Source organism: Syngnathoides biaculeatus, chromosome 20 (assembly GCF_019802595.1).
Source record: "Syngnathoides biaculeatus isolate LvHL_M chromosome 20, ASM1980259v1, whole genome shotgun sequence".
Lineage (NCBI taxonomy): Eukaryota > Metazoa > Chordata > Actinopteri > Syngnathiformes > Syngnathidae > Syngnathoides > Syngnathoides biaculeatus.
Window position 1 is genome coordinate 11,355,564 of NC_084659.1, and position 19,153 is coordinate 11,374,716.

The 19,153-nt window shown below is 42.3% G+C and overlaps 2 protein-coding genes across 3 annotated transcripts in view; one reads left to right on the forward strand and one right to left on the reverse strand.

The window, feature by feature from the left end:
* Window positions 1–19,153, forward strand: part of ccdc146 (coiled-coil domain containing 146) — a 51,941-nt gene that overhangs the window by 13,030 nt on the left and 19,758 nt on the right. The window contains exons 1-2 of one of the 2 annotated variants that reach the window (XM_061806754.1): window positions 9,275–9,792; window positions 9,984–10,096. In XM_061806754.1, the coding sequence (XP_061662738.1) occupies window positions 9,986–10,096 (111 nt within the window). In that variant the 5' untranslated portion in view covers window positions 9,275–9,792; window positions 9,984–9,985. Of the gene's footprint in view, window positions 1–9,274; window positions 9,793–9,983; window positions 10,097–19,153 lie in introns of those variants that run through there. The other variant, XM_061806753.1, reaches the window with a different exon arrangement.
* On the reverse strand, window positions 11,192–18,158 carry fgl2a (fibrinogen-like 2a). The gene is made up of 5 exons (XM_061806759.1): window positions 17,072–18,158; window positions 16,409–16,613; window positions 13,244–13,463; window positions 12,870–13,040; window positions 11,192–12,792 (listed from the first exon to the last, which is right to left on the reverse strand). The coding sequence occupies exons 1-5, from the start codon at window positions 17,660–17,662 to the stop codon at window positions 12,477–12,479; spliced, it is 1,503 nt and encodes a 500-aa protein (XP_061662743.1). The 5' UTR covers window positions 17,663–18,158; the 3' UTR covers window positions 11,192–12,476.

Below are 19,153 nucleotides of genomic sequence, written 5' to 3' on the forward strand. Positions count from 1 at the left end.
TCTGCCATCTAGTGGAAGAACATTTAAATGTGCTGCCTGTCACTATATGTCAGTGGCATAGCGAGAGGAAGAAAAATGCACCATTTGCCCAAAAGTAACGAGCTAAACATTAATCAATAGATGACTCGAAGAGTGCACATATCAGCAAGAATTATTACAAACGTGCATAGTAACACAAATATTTGTGGATTGTACTAAAATATTGCAGAAAGCTCCAAAAGGAACTCCACTGAAAAGAAGGGGGGGGGTGTAATGATGTTCGTGAATCCAACTCCATGTCACAATGATTCATTGAAATTGTGCTATTTGTAGCAGGTTTGGCAACGACGTAAACACAAAACACACCAGGCCTCTAATTAGACTCGAGCTTCCTTTCCTCCTTATCCCCTCTGCATGTTGTCACTGATGTGAGCAATACTTTCCTTCATCTTGTGTCAGAACAAAGAAGAAGTCCTAATTAAATTGAGACATACGCGTTTTATCACTTTAACAAGGCCTCGACCTGCTCCCTTTCCTTCATGGCACAGGCCCAATCTATTTAGTGAGCTGTGTGTCTGTCTCTCAATCCTTTGTTGCTCTACTGTACCTGGCCGCCATCCATTACATAATGTAAACACGCGCACACAGCCGTGCAGATGCATCTCTTTCAGCCAACCAAACGATCCCGTAACACCATCTGCAACACGTACTGCCTGACTATGCTTTTTTTTTTTTAATGACTTTAAGGCAGCATTTCCCCGAGCTGATGCAGCAAAGAAAGTCCTTCTTCTTCTCTCACTTGAAAAGACAGTCATCATGAATCACTGTTTTCGAGCAGGGATGCTGTGTTTTCCCAGGCTTTTGAATCCTCCGACATCGTCAAATGACATCTTATCATGGCGGGTCAGCTCTTGTGTCATGTTATCAATGATTAAGAGTCATCTTGCAATTGCACTGGAATGTGCCTGTGGAGAGACAATGGAGAGATGAGAAAAGGGTGGAAAAAAAATGGCACGCTTAAAATCTGGAGGGTATACAGTGCAATTTTACCTTGAAATATAAGCACATTTGTCAGTTAATTACATCATTTTTAGATGTCTTGCATTTGGGAGGATTGTTCGTGTTAGTTGGTGTCCAGCTAACCGTAATTTCTTGGCCTAGCATGCATGCCAAGTGTACTGAAGCATTTCAATTGACAACCTCCTTGGTGGGGAAAAAAAAAAAAAATTTTGAATGAGGCCACATAGCTGCTCCCTCTCCCTGTGGGGAGGGCGGTGTGGGGTCACCAGGACCAGATAGTTCCCTCTTCCAAGCCAATTTTGCCGGGAAACAGGGTTTGGGGTGGCTGTATTCAATGTTGACAACCATACCCCTTTAGTCCTAAAAATGGTTTCATTCTCAAACACTTGACAAGATCAAGTCACTCCGACCTCATCGTTTTGCCCCCTTCTTCCTGCGGGATTTCTTGTCAGACTATGGTGGACCTGACGATCAATTGAGAAATATCAGGCGTAAGTTACGAGAATATCGGATTCCTGCAAGCTCAAGCCTGATGGTGACATTCCTTCTCGGTGGCAACCAGTTATCCAATTGCTGCGGGGGAAAGACGCGTCGAATTGGAATTTCCACCCTTTGTTGTTGGGTAGCATATACGGACGCAAGATGAAAATACTTCCAGCTGGAAGGATTAATTATTTGCATATGTATCTGCCTTTAAGTGAAGTTTCGAAAGACTCTTGTATGTCTGTGGTTTCTCTCCAGCCACCATTTTTTTTTTCACATGGCTGCATTGCGAAAGTGGCACTCTGGAAAAAATCAAATCTTATTGGCTCATTGGGATTAAAGATTTGAATTGGTTTGCTTTTTACAAATGGACATCAGATGGTAATATGATATGATATGTGATAAATTCTCTTGACTCAATCGAAATATGCAACCGGCACAAGCACTGTTGTTGTCACCTTTTCTCACGAGCCATGTCTTGTACCCTTACAACAAGGTACTGCGGATTCTTGCTTGTCCAAGCCTTCTCTTTCTGATCAGGGAGATCTCACGGCGGAACCACAGGCAGGTCCGTAATCAAGCAAGTTTGATCCCTTCGTCAATCCGTGCTGGTTAATCTGATATCCAGGATCAACAACTCGAGGTCGTCCAGCATCATGCTACAAAGTAGGATGGATACGACATTAGTCTTGCTGGTATGATGTACCCTGTTGAGTACTGATCAGATACCAGAATGCTCATTTGTTTCGAGAACAGTATCACTTTCATATGCCAGATAAGTGACGTGTGTGTGTGTGTGTGTGTGTGTGTGTGTGTGTGTGTGTGTGTGTGTGTGTGTGTGTGTGTGTGTGTGTGTGTGTGTGTCTGTGTGTGATCTACACACTGGTGGAGTCCCCCAGGGCATTGCGGATTATTAGGTCTACGATATAGTTGAACCGTGTGGGAGACAATGTACAGACTTGACAAATACCAGAGCAGATGTCAATGGATTTGAATGAAACATGCTGTTGTTTTGGTTTTACTCAAAGAAAATTGTATTTTATTCAATAATGAAATACTGTTCAGTTCAGCCCATTGAGTCCACCTTAAGTGTCTGTTGTCTCCTCATAGGAAACTCACACATCAACGTTAACCTCTGTTTGGTTTATACATTTGCTCTACAAATCCCGCAAACATATCTGCTCTGCTGGCTCTTCAATTCCAACTTTAAACTTCCTACTTCTGTAGTTTCTCCAACTTTCCCTCCAAGGGTGCACTTTAAAAAGACGACGGCGCCATAAACCCGAGCATCTATTAGCCGCTGCGGTGTGTCACAGCGCTCCGGTGCGGTGCCAACTATGTCCCCCGCTGTGTTTATCTGCTGGCGCGCTAAAATGCACTTGGATCAAAATTATTCGAAGACCTGATGGGGCAGTCTACAAATCATTTGCTCTTGTCAAAGCGTTAAGTGCTATTTTCATTTACTTGACTGAGTCAGAGTCGGACTTGCTTGACAAGTGGATTGATTGTCTTGTGTGTGATGGTGTTGTATCGGGTCCCTCTACTCCACTAAGTCATCGCCCACCCATTTATCTCAACATGAAGCCTCTGATGTTTTTGATGACTGGATCATGGCATCTGTATTTTTTTTGCAGACGTGATTTAAAGTCACATCATTACCTAACACGGCTGACTATGGAGGGGGTTCACAGGTCATCCAAGATAAGACCCCCCTCAGCTACATATCGTCACTCAACGACCCCTCGTCCTTGCTCCTTGGTAATTAAAAACATGTGTCTAGGCAGGTCGGCGTGTTCATTAGCTGTCTGTTTTTTGAACTTCCAAGCTCATCCAGCTTCTAGCCATGTGGTCAAGTCGCGGTCGTGCTCTGGTGTACGTCATTACGTCCTGTCATTACTTCTACAGCCTCAATGGGGGAAAGAGCTCATTAGACTGCCATAAAAAAAGTGACGCTCTGTGGTTCAGGGGATGTGTAGCCACGTTTCCATCAAGCGGTCCATTTTGGTTAAATATCGTAGCTGTTGGACCAGTAAATCTGGATCTAGTGATCATTTCAGTCAAGGAGTCTGTTGGCGAAATGCCAATATATAGAATAACGTTATAACAATGTGACACAGTTTGCACAGCCGTCATTGGATTTGAGGGAGAAGTATAGAGCTTGTGCACCTATGTCATAAAATCATGTGACTTTTGTTTACCTCGCTATATTGCCAGTCAAGCTAAGCATAGATCAACGCAAAGTCGGTTGGAGACCACATGGAAATACGTCTTGTAGCACAATGCCCACAGTCTTGTCCGATACCGTCAGACATTTAGATGGTGAAAATAAACGACGGTATGTGGCAAAATTACATCAATTCAGCATAGAGGAAACATATTTAATGGAGAAATCGATGTTTTTGCCGATAAGAAATTGGAGTGTTAATTCGCTTCCGCTTGTCTTGGACAACTGGATATACACATGGATCTGGTGAGTAAATCGTCGAGATTTACACGGAAAAGTTTGAACGCGTAGAAAAGTATGGACGCATGCGAATACTTTGTTGCTGGATCTGTTCTCATCAGGAATGCATCCCACATAGTGACGGTTTTGACAGCTTGTGAACGCGGAAGTGTGTTCGGCGACACGTTAACCTCTGCCGGAATCCATTGATCTTTTCCGCAAGTATTCAATCCAAATACCAATATTTAAATAAATGACCCCTGGTTTTACACAAACTCGCATTCATTAACTATGATTGAAAAAAAGACGACGGTTTACGGCTCGTGAATGCGGAAGTGTGTTCGGCAACACGTTAACTTTTGCCGGAATCAATCGATCTTTTCAGCTACTATTCAATACAAATACCAATGTTTAAATACATGACCCTGCTTTTACACAAACTCACATTCATTAACTATGATTGGGGAAAAAAAGAGGACAGAGTTGCGTCCATGGAACGTACATGGAAGCAATTGCGGTCACAACTAACCTCCATAAAGGCCTTGAGACAGACAGTTTGTTTTGAACATGCACTGTTCTCAAATGAGCCAACTTGGCATTATAAATATTTTTTGGTAATATGAGATTGAGACAAATGCTGTAATTTCCTACCTGAAATGAAGCTATCGCTACACAGGTGTGTGTGTATTTTGGTTGGGCACCATCCATCACGTTTAATTGCCAAAATCCATTGATATTTTCTCATCTTTTCAACTGGTATTCCATATGATGACCTCTTTGAACATCTGTCTCGTCTGTTGTGACAACCAACAGCACAACAGGTCTCGGGTATTGTAAATGTTCTCTTCAATGTCTCCCACAATGTCGAGCAGCCCTGTTTGACCGGCAATATGGCGCCGTGAAAATGGTGACGTCACGTGCACGAGCTCTATACAAACATCAACAGTAGATGTTATCAAGCAAGGCGATTCTAGCGTTACCTTTTTGTAACCGTTTTTTTTTTTTTTTTTTTTTTTTGCTTACTGTCCAATAGTTAGTTTGGTTATCTTCTCAACTTTTCACATTGGCAAGATGTGGTGACTTGTACACAAAAAGCAGTTATTTTTTCTCCCAATTATGGTTCATTTTTGGACCTTCATTTGAGATTAAAGACATGGTTTTCTTTCATCGCTTTCATTCTGTGCTCACTTTCTCTGTCATTATCCTTGTGGATGCGAAGGCCTCTCCAAGTACCAAACCGAAAATCTTCCATATACGCCTCAGAAAGATTTCCACCATTTTTTTTTCTGACCACAGACAAGTCGGGGGGGGGGGGGGGGTAAATGAAAAATGTGAATATCATGGAAGGAAATGGAAAACTGTGTTCTTCAAGATGCCACCGCCATCTCGGAAAATTACATGTCTGTCTTTGTGGTCTGAACACTGAGTAAAATAGAAAATGAAATAGCAGTCTTGGGGACACTTTGCATCTGGAAAATAAAAAGCGTAAAAGTTTATTTCAATTTGTTAAAAAAAATTGTTGTTGTGCAACTCATGAGAAGCAATGTTTTCCCATTGTTAAGGCATTGTCCTTTGCACATTTCTTCCTTAGAAGAACAATAAGAACTTTTTCAAAAAAATACCGGTATTGATTCTGTGGTTGCTGACTGGACTCACAAGTTGAAATAATGATTTAAATTCAGCCTCTCTCGAACAATAGCTGATATCTTAATCCAGATGCTTATTGTGTTTCCGTTCAGGGTCAAGAAGTCGGGAAAAATACAAATTGTGGCAACAGACAAAAAAAAAAAATGCAAGTGTGTGCTCTTACTGTCGTTTTTAATGATCTTAACCAAAGAAAGGGTGGAGTTTACAAGGATGTGGTCGTCTGTGGATGGTGGTGGCTGGATGAAAGGGGAGCACTGGAGCGCTTCATCACAAACCTACTGTACATATACACACCAAGCAAAGATGGATTTCAATGAACAGCTGCCCTCGAGGTCTGGTGCACAGATGAAGTTAATTATTTCCATCCAGCTCACTAGTTGGACCTTTTTTCATTTTTCTGCCATAATGTCAAAGTTCCCATTCAGATATTTTTTTTCCCTCTTAATTCAGTGGCTTTACTCATTGTACATCTGCCAGTCTGGTTTTTCATTGGATTGGTTTTATATGCCCCGATCTTCAACATCTGCGGTGCAAAGTGTCGCTGCGCATGCTACAAAATGTGTTCACATTATTTATAGAGATTGCTTTTGTTACTTTTGTCATTTGCAAAAATAAATAAAACAATGGGCATCAAGGCCTTCAGATTAAAATCCCCAAATATTTAATACACAAACTTACATCTGTGTTGATCGCAGATGTGAAGTAATAACTCACAAGCTGCACGTGCTGTTAATTTACTTCACTAATTTTTGAGAAAAATGACGTCAGTGTAGTTTTAATGCAAAATACTTTTTTTTGTACTGTATTTTCCACACTAGAAGGCGCACCTAAAAGCCTTTCATTTTCTCAAAAGACGATGGTGCGCTTTATAATCCAGTGCGCAAAAGCCGATGGTGCACTTTACAATCCAGTGCGCTTTATATATGGATCAACACTGAGCCTTTAGTGCCGCTCCATCTATTGGATGCATAACGTAACCCGAGCCTCTACTGTAGCGTCTATTCTGTGCGCCTTATAATGCAGTGCGCCTTATATATGGAAAAAGTTTTAATATAGGCCATGCATTGAAGGTGCACCTTATAGTGCAGAAAATACAGTAATCCATCCTTCCATTTTCTTAACCACTTATCCTCATGAGGGTCGCGGGAGTGCAGGAGGCCAATCCGAGCTGTCATCGGGCATGAGGCAGGGTAAACCCTGAACTGCTTGCCAGCTATTCGCAGGGCACAACTAATGTGTTTTATTTCGTTTTATTCCGAACGTACCTTTAAATTACACAAAATAAAATCTTTAAATAGGATCCCACTCTTGTAGCTTCATTGAAAACAAGTGGCGGTACTCTCCCTTGACAGTTGTTAGGTGTCCTCAGACGGATCCCTCCTGAAAGGTCACACATCTGGACTCAATTAACTTGCCATGCAGTTTGACACTAACCTACTTATTTGAACTTGCAGTCGCATGTTTTGAAATCTATTAAATGTGTTGCTTCGCGTCAAGCATTTACTTTACCGCTTCTCCGGCGAAGAGCTTCAGGAAAGGTTTACAAGTTCGGGATCTGTCTAACAAAGACAGTGAGTCAGCTTGTTCCAGTAAGCTGTTACTGAAGGGGGGGCATTTACGGTGAGGGTCATTAACTGATGCTGAGTGTGGAGTCTTCCAGCTAGCATAGACTGTACACTAAGCCCGCTTTGTTTCCAGGTGTTGCCACTGCAAGAAGACCAAAAAGGACAGTCTGACATGATTTTATTTTGTTGTGTTTTCACACTTCCAAAACCTGACTAAGCTAATAAAACAAGGACAACTGTTGGCCAACATCTTTGTCCAATGTCCAATTTTTTTTTTTTTTTTCTTCCCATGACAGAACAACAAAATAGGTCAGGGAAGCGTTGCGAACCGGTCGCCGCGGTGACATTAAAAACAAAACGTCAAGTCAATTTTACTTAATTTATGGAGCACCAATTAACAACAAACATCATCGAAAACCACTTTTAACATTAAGAATTCCAAGAAACACACTTAAAATATTTTATGGATATTGTCACAGTTGGTTGAAACTTTGCACGGTCCAAATATGGTCATTTTAGACCTTTTTTTTTCCACAAATAAATATCATTGGTCTGTTCCCATCTTTACACATTTAGTTTTGAAGTAGCTTGAGGAGGGGAAAAAATCTCTTGAATGCTTAATCATCTGAGAAATGTCGTAAAACTTTGCCTCTTCCCCATTTCTGCAGTATTTGTGCAGTTTTGAGCCGCCTCAAGATTCATGGATGTTTTGTTTTGTTTTGTTTTGTTTTTTGACAATAACAAGTGAAAATAGCAAGCTTAGCTACAATTGAGTTAGCCCGTTTGGTTAAGAACTAAAAAGCACTTCACAATATGTTGGTAAGATGACAACATCCAATGCAAGAGCTGCATCAGAATCTCTCACGGGTAACGACGCATGTATTATTCCTTTAAACCCCTCTTCACTCTTTACTGTTCCTTGTAAATGAAGTCGGATGTGTCAAGGACATAGCAATTAACTTTAAAAGTCTGCAAATGATTTGGTAAAAGCTGGTGTCGGGCTTTTTAAGGCCCTTTAAACATCTGTTTATGAAGTGTCTGCAGACACTTTACCTCAAGGACAAAGTCTGACAGGAGAAAGTGTCATGCTGTGTGCGGAGTCTGGAAAACAACAACAACGTATGCGTTTGCTCGGTTTAATTTGGACGCTCAAAAAATAGTAGCCCGTCACACCCGTATGACTGGGAAACAAAAGTGGATCTCAATTGTAATTGTTGGGACTCTGGCCTGCATGCACTCATGAAATCATTTTTTTGTGAGCAGATTGATCCCCCTGTATCAAGGTGTCCCCTAAAATCCTTCTAACTAGTCCTAGGCACATCCAGTACATCATCAGTATTTATGCTACTGTCACATTGATGGAGTTTTCCTCATTTTTAGAAGGTGGTGGGCGGTGAGGAAACCGCTGACTCTGCACATTTGCCTCCAATTCAAACACCGTGGCGCTCCACTGTATACCGTGTCATTAGTGCAGCGGTGTTAGGAAGAAGCCCTGCAAAATCCCTAAAAGGGGAAAAAAATAAAATAAAAGGTGCCAGCATGACTACTGAACATATTTGGTAATCCTACTTTTCAGTCATGCTTAACAGCTCCTCTTGCATCATTTTCATCTGTTGTACATTATGGAAGTGCGGTGATAAACTGTGTTGGATAGATCTGGTGTCTTTTTGGCACATACAGATTTTGTTGCATGTGAAGGATGATAAATGGCCTGGTGAAGAAGTGGAGGTATAAATGTGTGTGCACTCGTATGATGGGGAATCTTTGATCATTCCCACATATGTTTACAATCATAATAAGATTTGATGTAACCAGACATGGGAATTAAAGGAAATGCTCAGGATGGAACCCAGAGTGTGATTTGTACCGTCAGCGCTGTTGGGAAGGGTTCGGATTTCATTTGCAATCTCCGCACAAAACAATCAACCCAAGGGTATTGGAAATTAATTTACATTTTCTAAATGGCGGGACATTTAACGCAATGTTTAATACATTTGTATTATATTTTCTGTTCCCTTGGAAATCCCAAACAGGACGGCCTTTGCCGAGATTCAAACCCAGAATCTCAGAGCTGTGATTCAGATGCACTTTGCGCTGTGCTGTCCATATCTAATACATGGAAAATCAGACAGATACATAAGCCAGAAATATACCATTTGGACTTTTAAATGAGACAAATGATTCCATTTAAAACGGCCACTGAGTTGAACGCAAACTATACTAGATTGCAGTAAATTATTACATTCTGGCCCCTGCTGGACATTTTGGTTTCAGGCAGTGAATTTTGTTTTTTATTGTATTTTTTTATTTGATGTTTGTTCAGCACATATTTAACTGAGAGTATAATAGATCGAGCAATCCTTTGGAAACTCGTTTTAAATTTAATTTGAAAGGTCTTGTTTTCAGCAGGCGTTATTAAGGACGTCCGGCGTCGTTGCCGTGACAACCAAGGTGTCGCACACTAAACACGCTTGGAGTGAAAACCGTGATATTTTTTTTTTTTTTTTTTGCTTGTTTGTTTATTTGTTTTTTGGGGAGGTTTTCCGAACATTCCTAATTGTTTTATAACAGCGGTTGTTTTTTTTTTTTTTCGTTTTTTTGTTTTTTTTTTTGCTGTTACTTTGCTTAATGTGCTAACGTACGATTGTTAACGAGGTAAGTCAATTTAACACGTTGTTTAGGACACTGACAAAAACTCGCTAGTTTAGCGCAAGTTCAGCATATTCAAAACTTTAATACTGACGCATTACTTTTTAATTCTACATTTTGGCTACATAATGCATTTGTACATTTTTTTTTTTTTTGCTCATTAAACTATGTTTGGGCAATCTTTGTGTTGTTCTCAGAGATGGAGACTGAGAATGAAAAGGAGGACACCCATCATTTGCCCGTAGAACATGTTTCTGCATTGTCAGAGGTCCTGCCTTCTGCTTGGTCTACTTTTCAGCGCCTGGATGAGGCAAGATATATAATTATATACAAAGTATAATATTGTGTGGATGATGGGGAATTAAAAAAAAATTTACCCAGTGTTTCATTCCATAATGAGTCAAGATAAAACAGCTTTTATATTGTTCACCAAAGCTTATGTGGTATAATGGAGCTATATGGTCATGATATGTTAGTTTTTTTGTTTTTTTTTTACCTAACTAATCTGAAACTGAAAATAAGGGGCTAGAAATACTGTTTTGGCGTGAAGCATGAATTTATTTGGGTGGCACAGTGAAAGAGTGGTTAGCAGGTCTGCATCACAGTTCTGATGTCCGAGGTTTGAATTTGTGAGGAGTTTGTATTATCACCCTGCATTGAAGTAAGTAAGTCAGTAAATGCCCACCAAAATGAAATTATCACATGTTTAAGGATAATGTGTTGACACTGTGTCACAAATAACCCTTTAATTTCAAGATCGTTCAGTGCTAGCAGTCAGTATATGGGTTTTTTAAAAAGTGACAGCACACATTTCAAGCCATTTAAATGGAACTTTATTGGTATTTTTAAATATAAAAAGTGCATATCCTTTGGGATGACAATGACTACGAATGATAGAAAAGATATTGTACACATACTCAAAGCTCCACACACTCATCATGATACTACGAATGGCCACGATGTCTTCTTCATTGCTCAAATATTAACATCATCATCGTTATCATCATTATTATTATACTTTAATTTTGTATGACTCCCGGACATATAAAGTCTATCAAATTTCATAAAATAGAAATAAATACTGTACACATCCTCAATATGGAAAAAAAAAATCTTTCCTGCATTCTGCTCATTCACAGTGTGTTAGGAGTAAAGTGATGCAATACAGTGATCTGGAGTTAGATGGCAGTATTATACAAGTGGTGTGACGTATTACATTTTTTTTCAAACATTTTTTTTTCTGCAGTCGTTTCTTACTCCAGTAGCTATGGGTTGAAAAACAATGTGGTTATGTTTCTTCCTGCTGAATCCTGCTTTTTATATGCTGTCTAGTACAATGCGAGGAGTCATGAATAAAACGCAAATATGCATCATAGGATGATGGAACATAGGCAGAATATCTGAGTTTAATTAAAAAAAAAAAAAAAAAAAAAAAAAAAAACAATAAGACTATTACTTGTGTGCTGCTGCCTGTCACCAGTTGGACCCACTCAGAATATGGACTCTGCAGCTTTTGTATACCTCACTTGAGTGGCTACTGTTAATTATGAAAGCACTGAAAGTGGGGAAAATGATAGCTCATTAGTTTAATTATTTCTGTGCACTGAGCTGGTATTATAGAAAGATGCAGCAGGACAGGAAGTGGTTTATTGAGGGAGCCTCAGTGGGGGGACAAAAAAAAATCATCCATCGTAACATAACTTTTATTATGATGGCCCCTGCAGGAGGCTAGCTTTTACACAGCTCGCGTGATATTTCTATTCGTCCATTATTGTTCACAGTCCATTCTCCTTTATTGTCATTTTACGGTAATGCAAAATTTACCATGCCACAGTGGATAACTGACAGCACAGTTGATTTTTGTTATTTTTCTTTAGACTAGGGATGCACCGATAACTTTTTTTTTTTTTTCCACACAGTACTGTACTTACATTTGCATACTTGTCAATACAAACTCCTGCTACTTGATACGCTAATTGTATCTTGGAATTGTAATCCAAAAGTATTTTATTTTTAATCAAACCAAAAAAAAAATTGTCATAAATTTAACTCAAGTAACACTTTACAGATGAACAACTTGTCATCAGTGACATTTTAACACAACTGTGTGTTTTTCTAAATCTTAGAAGGCATTGCTGTTAAATGCAGGTTGCAACATAAGGCGTTTAGGTTCGAAAATAAAACCGCCAGGAAAACTGAAGTGATACATGATAACAGTATCGCTTCTCTTTTGTCTTAACGCTGTTTAAAAAAAAAAAAAAAAAAATGTAAGGAGCCGGTCTTTATGTTAAGCCTGTTATGAACTAGGTTGACCTATTGACTTAATAAGCCATTGACATTTAGACTGTACAGGTCCTTGTGTACTTCGCCTTGTATGGATTAATCTCGGATATGGTACTGTCAGGATCGACCAGGTAGCCTCTGAGCCAGGTGCTCGAGGAACTCGGTGCAGCCCGGACTACAGTGATTAAGTGCTATTGGTATCGTAGTATTAAAGCATTTTTGTGAGAATGAGTCCGGACATATTAATGTATCGGTACATCCCTAATTTGGACTGCGCTCAACGTGCCCAACAGGTTTGCGAACGTGGAACATTTGGCGATATGTGTAAGTATGTGCATGTGAGTCTACAGTCTGTTTCCGGTACTACTTCTGACTGTCCATTTTTCCATATTCCTTCCCCAGTCCTCTTACGGGGTGTAATTCTTGGGCCGTATCATCATCTTGACCGTCTTGAACGCCTGCCTGTAGTTGGTCGGGTAGTACTCTGTCGACATGTTATGCCATGTTCCCCAAAAGATCCCGTTCCTGACCCCTTTGTACCTTTTGTGGTAGTACTTGCCGTTGAGGTTGGCTGACATGCAGGCGTCAAACCACCAGCCGGAGCTGTAGTAGGCGCCGCAGTTTCCCGAGGGGTACATATCATTGTCGCGGTCCGGGGTGGAGAAGAACTTTTGGTCGTGGTTGAAGTGCTTGTTGAAGCTGATGGCATTCCCGGCCGTCCCACTGCAAAGACACAAAGATCTTAATAACCTCATACTTGGTTGAAATATTTGTGTGTATGAGAGATATTGATACGCCACCTGTATCCGCTGATGGACAGCCTGTATCTTAGGTAGTCATTGGCCACATAGAACTGCTCGTACTTGGCGTACTCCCGCACACCCTCAAAGTCCTCCAGCTCAATACGCAGCGTCATGTCTTTGGCCTTTGTCAGCAGATGGATGTGGTCATTGCCCAACCAGAACTCACCTCTGTGGCAGGGGAAAGGGAGCAATAGATAAAGGGCAAAAGAGATAGAGATAAATTATGTAGGGACCGATATAGTTGTTCACAAGAGGACACTGTTAGTCATACTGAAGTTACTTTACGACGCCGGGGGACAGGTTGCAAGGGGAGAGTAGGGTAACGGTAAAAGAAGGACAAGACGTCCAATATAATTCTTCCAGTCTTTTACCTGAGGTTGCCGAAGCCTTTCTTGTATTCAGCCCAGGTGCGGTTGAAGCTGACAGACCCATCGAGTCGCTGCTGAATAACCGTCCAGCCGCCACCAAAGGACTCCATATCACAATAGACCTCGAACGTCCCGTTGCGGGGGTCGGGGGTGATGCGATACACGCCATTCTTCCTTGTCTCCAGCACATTGTAGTCTGAACAGTCCCGAGGGGTTAAGATGACTGCGGGGCGACAGAAAGTGAATTGAAGCGAGGTTATTTGTGAGGGGAATGTGACTGGATGATATTCAATCTTCTTTTTACTCTGCCCTCAATGTTATTTTTTTTTTCCCATTCCTGCCAAGAGTACCGTAATAGAAATGGCCCCCAAGGCTAGGGGAGGCTGAAGAAAGTAATTCAATTTTTAATCATAATGAAAGTTTTCAGCGCTGAATTAAATCCTGGGGCACTGTATACGAACGCAAAACGGTTCGCCAACTTTTCCCCGTGACTCAATAAAAGGTGTCCCCTTGTGAAGCTCCAGCAGCCGAGGACGTCTGCAGTTTTGCATACTAACGTTCGGCAGCATACTTATCTTGGAGCATCTCAACAAGACCGACCCTCTCAGGAATTCAGAACTCCGACATGAAAGAATGTAATGGACAAAAGGACAAAGACGACTGTAAAGACTACGGCTAAGAAACTTCCTGACTGAGCTCCTTCCCTCTAAATCTTTTTTTTCTTCTTTTAAATCTGCCCAAGACTCCTCAGACTCTTGGGGATGGGGAGCAAACGTGTCAAAAATGTGGGGAAGTGTCAAACTGGATTAACGTGGCTCCTCCCGTGGAGCCTATCCCATGTCTTGGAGCACTGGAGCAGGCTCCACGGACTTTTTTTTTTTTTTTTTTTTGATAAAATTTTTGTGGCGGTGCCTTGTAGCATCTGTAGATTGGGGAGGCGGAGCCCAGACCTTGAGAAATATCATTGAGCATCTGGTAGAGGTCTGCGAATAGGGGGGAAATAATGTATTCTCACGCGTGGTACATCCTGGTACTATTACTCTAAGCAGACTTGTTTCATGCCTCAGTAAGGAATACATGTTGAGCAATGTGTCGGTGAAGTTATGCAGGATTCTTGGGTGCATTGTAGCTGCAAATGGAAGGAGGATATTTTTGGATGTATTACAGGATTTTTTTTAAGCTTGTCTCACTCACGCCATGTGACTAGTCCCGACCCTGGTCTTAAGAAACGTAAGCTGTTAAGTGAATGACCCGTTTGCCAGCCTTTTTGTTTTACACGATTCCCGGTGCCACGTTTGGATTCCTTAATGGGTTTCCGGCTCACTCGGCGCGTCGCTCAACTGACAGTTAGAACACGAATTAGCGCCGAGTCCCGTTTGACTGTGTCAAGATATGGCGACAAATGCAACATGACAGCCAGTGCTCGCGTGAGATCGCCCTCCTGTCACGAATACAAATGTTTTGCCGGGCAGATAGTCCCGCCTTTACAAAAGCAAAACGCAAGTGCCTCGCTGGATGAGGTTGTGTGTTCCATTCGCAGAGAGACCCGCACTGTGGAGAACGGTCAGGCCAGTTGTAATTGTTTGAGCGAGTTAATGTTGCTGAACATGAACATTCATTCCTGTCAGTTCACCTGAAGGCCCTAATTCATCCCCCGCAGGAGTGAAAGGGAAGATTAGTGCTGGTGGCAGGGATGTGGACTGGCAAAATAAGTCAGGATAAAAACACTGAGCCGTTTATGCTCAAATGACAACTTTGCATGCGCCTCGCACTGCATGACCGATGCTCGGAGATGACTTTTCAAAGCCCATTTAAAGAGCTGCGGCAATGTGCTTCCTTGCTAAGTCCTCGCGCACGTGATCCATTTAAAATTTGTTGGGGCAATTCTCCTCTGTGCTTTACTGCTTCTTCACATTTTAAATAGTGCATTCCAACGTTTCTCACTGCAGTATGGCAGCTGGTAGCTGACTCTGAAGTAAGGGGTGCCCTGCAGATTTCTCCTTTAAGCACTTTGCCTCATGACAAATGTGAAAACATGAAAGTTTTCTCGACCCGTGCTTATCTCCGCGAGTCATGTCGGTGTTAATTTAACATCTGGAATAAATCGTGAGAGGAAAAACAAGTGCTCGTACGAAAAACCCTTGAAGAGGCGAAAGATTCCATCACCAGATTGTCGCCAATCTCTAAGGCAACAGCTGTTTCTTTTTGTTTTCATTTGGATTCACTTCAGACACTGCAGGCACGACTTGTGTCAGAACCATTAGCCGCTTCTTGAGCTGAACATTGCCGACTGATGTGCAAAGACGAGCGTTACTGACCCCCATCAACCACCCGTGACTAATGTCAGGAAAGCCGCCTACATTGCTCCTTGTGTTGTTGGCAAGAGATAATGAGAATTAGTTGTTTCATGCAGGACTGAGCATTCAAGAGCATGACCTCCAAAACGGGCGAGGCAGACAGGAAGAGAGGGATTAGATGGCAAGTGAGGAAAGACGAAAGTTAAGCCGGGAAGAAAAAAGGAGCATCTTCCAGACAAGAAATGGAATGAATGATGAAGGGCACGTGCATTCGGGATAAACATTAGAGAAGAGTTTTCAAGGAGAAAAAGGCAAGTTGAATGCTGGGATTCCCTTCACACCACACGCCCGACTAATCTATTTAGAAATAAGGTCACACATCTGCACCCAACCGCCCCCCCCCCCTTCGAGAAAAACCCCAATATAGAATCACATTCGTTTTTACCCGTGGAACAAATTCTGTTTTTAAACCGAAAGTGCTTTTCTGCTACTTTTTTCCTTTTTTTTTTTTCTATTCTGTTTATTTGCCAAGTGTCTGGTATAAGTTTCTCCCTCTCCCCATTTTTGGAGTGCACAAGAGAAGTGGTGGAATGTCAAGCCACTTCAATGTCACAGTCTTGCGTAAGAAGTTGTACATTGTACATATTTTTCCCTCAAGTGCAATAATGACCACAACCTGAAACTATTTAGTGATGTAAACAGAAGAGCATTCACGAAACACGATGGAGTTACGGATTGGAATAAGCTATTTAGATATTAGTGAAGGAGGTAAACCACCAGGAATTCACCCCAGGAGAACCATTTTGAATGTGAATGCTTTGAGGATTGGTTACGATCACACGGCGTGAGACTACAGTGGATGAATACTTACACTGTGGCGTATTCTGTAATGCACATTGTGTAGTGCAGGTGGAGCTCAATTTGTTGACCACGCCGGTGATGTTCTCCACGCGTCTGTCCACCATGGACTGCACGTTGTCCATGTTGAGCAGGTTGAGGCCCTCCATGCGACCCTGCAGGTTGGTGATTTGGTTCCTGGCATTGCGCAGGCTCACCGACATCCGGTTCAGCTTCACCTGGAGAAGAAGATTTGATTTATGTGATTCAAAACCGGGTGGATTTACCAAGTCACTCAGCCGATGTGTTTGGCCAGTCAGATGGAAGTTGAGACCAGAGAGAAGCTGTGTGATGGTTGGATGGCTGCCAAACTGGATGTACGAGTCAACAAGCTTATCAGGCGAAGCAAAAATTTACCCACTTTTGGATGGCGGCTAATGCATATTCCGAACAGTGTTTACAGAACAAGGAATTTTCCCCTTTGCTGAAGGGCCCGGGGGGAACTTCATTCCGTTGGACTATTTATCTATATTTATATAGGATTTTTTTTTCCCCCAGGGGAGCACACTTGTAATTAGATTTGCTGATTTCCCCCAAAAAAGCAAAAACTCTAAATGAACAATACACCCAATAATAATCATAAAAATTGTCCCTTTTAGATCAATATTTATTATTTAAACCCAAGTCTGGCTCTTACCTGCATCTCTTGCATACTGCTCGGACCAGGTGTGATTTTCCCAAAATGATGTCCGTGTCCCAATCCAGTGCCTTCCACATGAGTGCCCGACACCATCACGTTGTCCATTTCTTCTTGGCTGGACCCAGTTTGCACGTCCTGTCGAGTCAGGTCCAGTCCTGCCACATCTCCCCTCTGTCCCTGGTCTGCCTGCTGGTGGCCGTAGACTCCGCTCCCCCGTGTGTTGCTGCACTCCTGGCAACTGCTCTTGAGCTTGTTTACCACCTCCTTCAGGCTCTGCAGCTCTTTCATTGTCTTCTCCAGTAGTCTGAACTGCTTGGGCAGCTGGATGGTGAGAGGAGGCAGGGTTACCTGATAGGGGCACTCGTCGCCCTCCTCTGCTCCAGCACCGGACCCCGATGACCCGCATTGGCCGGACGGTCTCAGTTTGATGGCGCAGGAGCCTGGGGTACCAGACTCCGCTCCCAAAGTGTAGGGTCCTCTTGCATCCCACTTCTGGTGTGAACTCCCGGGGAAGTCCGCTGCATGACACATGTTTGGCGCCAAGGTGGCTGCCAGCACGAGAGTGGCACAAGCCAGAAGAGTCCTCATATTTGGTGAGTTGCAAAGAAAGAATTAAAAAGTGCGCCGAAGGCAATAAAGAGTGGCTGCGATTTAAGTGAGGATTGGTGGCGTCAGGTGCGTGTGGATGAGCGCAACCTGCAAGGATGAGCGAGTGCAGGGGAACTGCCGCTGCCCGTGATGCTGTGTCATAAATATGAGGACGAGCGAGCGAGCGAGGGAGGAGAGAGAAAGGGAGGGTGCCGACTTTGAGAGGATGGGAGGGGCGGTGCTATTACGTAATTGCCACAGCCATTTTGGTGGCATTGTGAAAACTTGAGCGATGCTGCAAGATCTTGTTTTTTTTCTTTTTTTTTTTTAGATGATTATTTTATTTTTAGAGGTGGGTGTTTGTGAGGAAAAATGCATGTCCTTTGGCCGCGAACATCGCTTTGTGACAACCTGCCTCACTCGGATGTCAGCCCGTCTCCCCGTGGATCGAAATGACTCAGTGCACAGGAACTCTCCACTCCACTGACTTAAGGGGATGCTGCCCCCCCCCCCCCCCGACTTTACCCTTTTTGTGAACTGAACACAACTGAAAGCAGCAATCTCTCTTCCCACCAGTCAGTCTCCACTTCCAAGGGCACAATTTTTACTATACATTCAGCGACATAAGAGGGTCTTCAGTACCAACAAGCTTTTCCAAACCTCTCAGAATGGCTCGCTTGAAATTCAGCAAATTAATTTAGGCGCACTAGTCATTAGAGACTTACAAATGAGTGTTATTGCTTATATGTCCTGTATTAATTTTTAATGGTTTCCCCATCATCACAGGGGAGTGAGGGAAATCATGAAAACAAAATTGTACTCATCTTTGCTGGTGTTTGATACAGCAGCAGTCCGGACCAGCGGTTGCCTCGAGTTGCGGTATGGAAATTAAAAAGCAAACCTAAGTGGCTCCCCTGGACTCGCTCGTAGATGTCATTAAGACTTCCGTGGGTGCTCTGTATTCATTTGTACTGCTTAAGGATTCTCCGTGTGCTTGGAGTAACTTCCAGCGCAGGAAAAAAAAACATGCTTACGTTGCGTCAGAAGTTTAATTACGCTTTCATGCAGTCTTTCCAAAGCTACAGAATGAAGCAAACACTTTATTTATATCCCTGCTAACTTACAATCCCCTTTGTAGACATTGTTATGGCTTCGGCAGAAGTTTTCGTATTTGTATTGATTATTAAGGTAATTGCTCGATTGCACAAGTTTCTTTTTGTCTTGATACTATCTTTGCTATTCTTGGTGCAGGTTCACTCACTTGCCCCTTACATCATTTCGTTGGACATAGTTGATGTTTTTCAGTGCTCGAACAGAATATTTGGTGATTCATAGCATTCATTACGCATGGACAAAAGTGGAACCAAACGCAAATGGAGAAGTCGACGGAAAATATTACAACTGAAGGGCCCTCACCTTCTCGTCGCGATTTAGTCTGCCCGCGGGCGTAAATCCAAAACAAAAAGTCAATATCAGAACAAGATGGGAAAG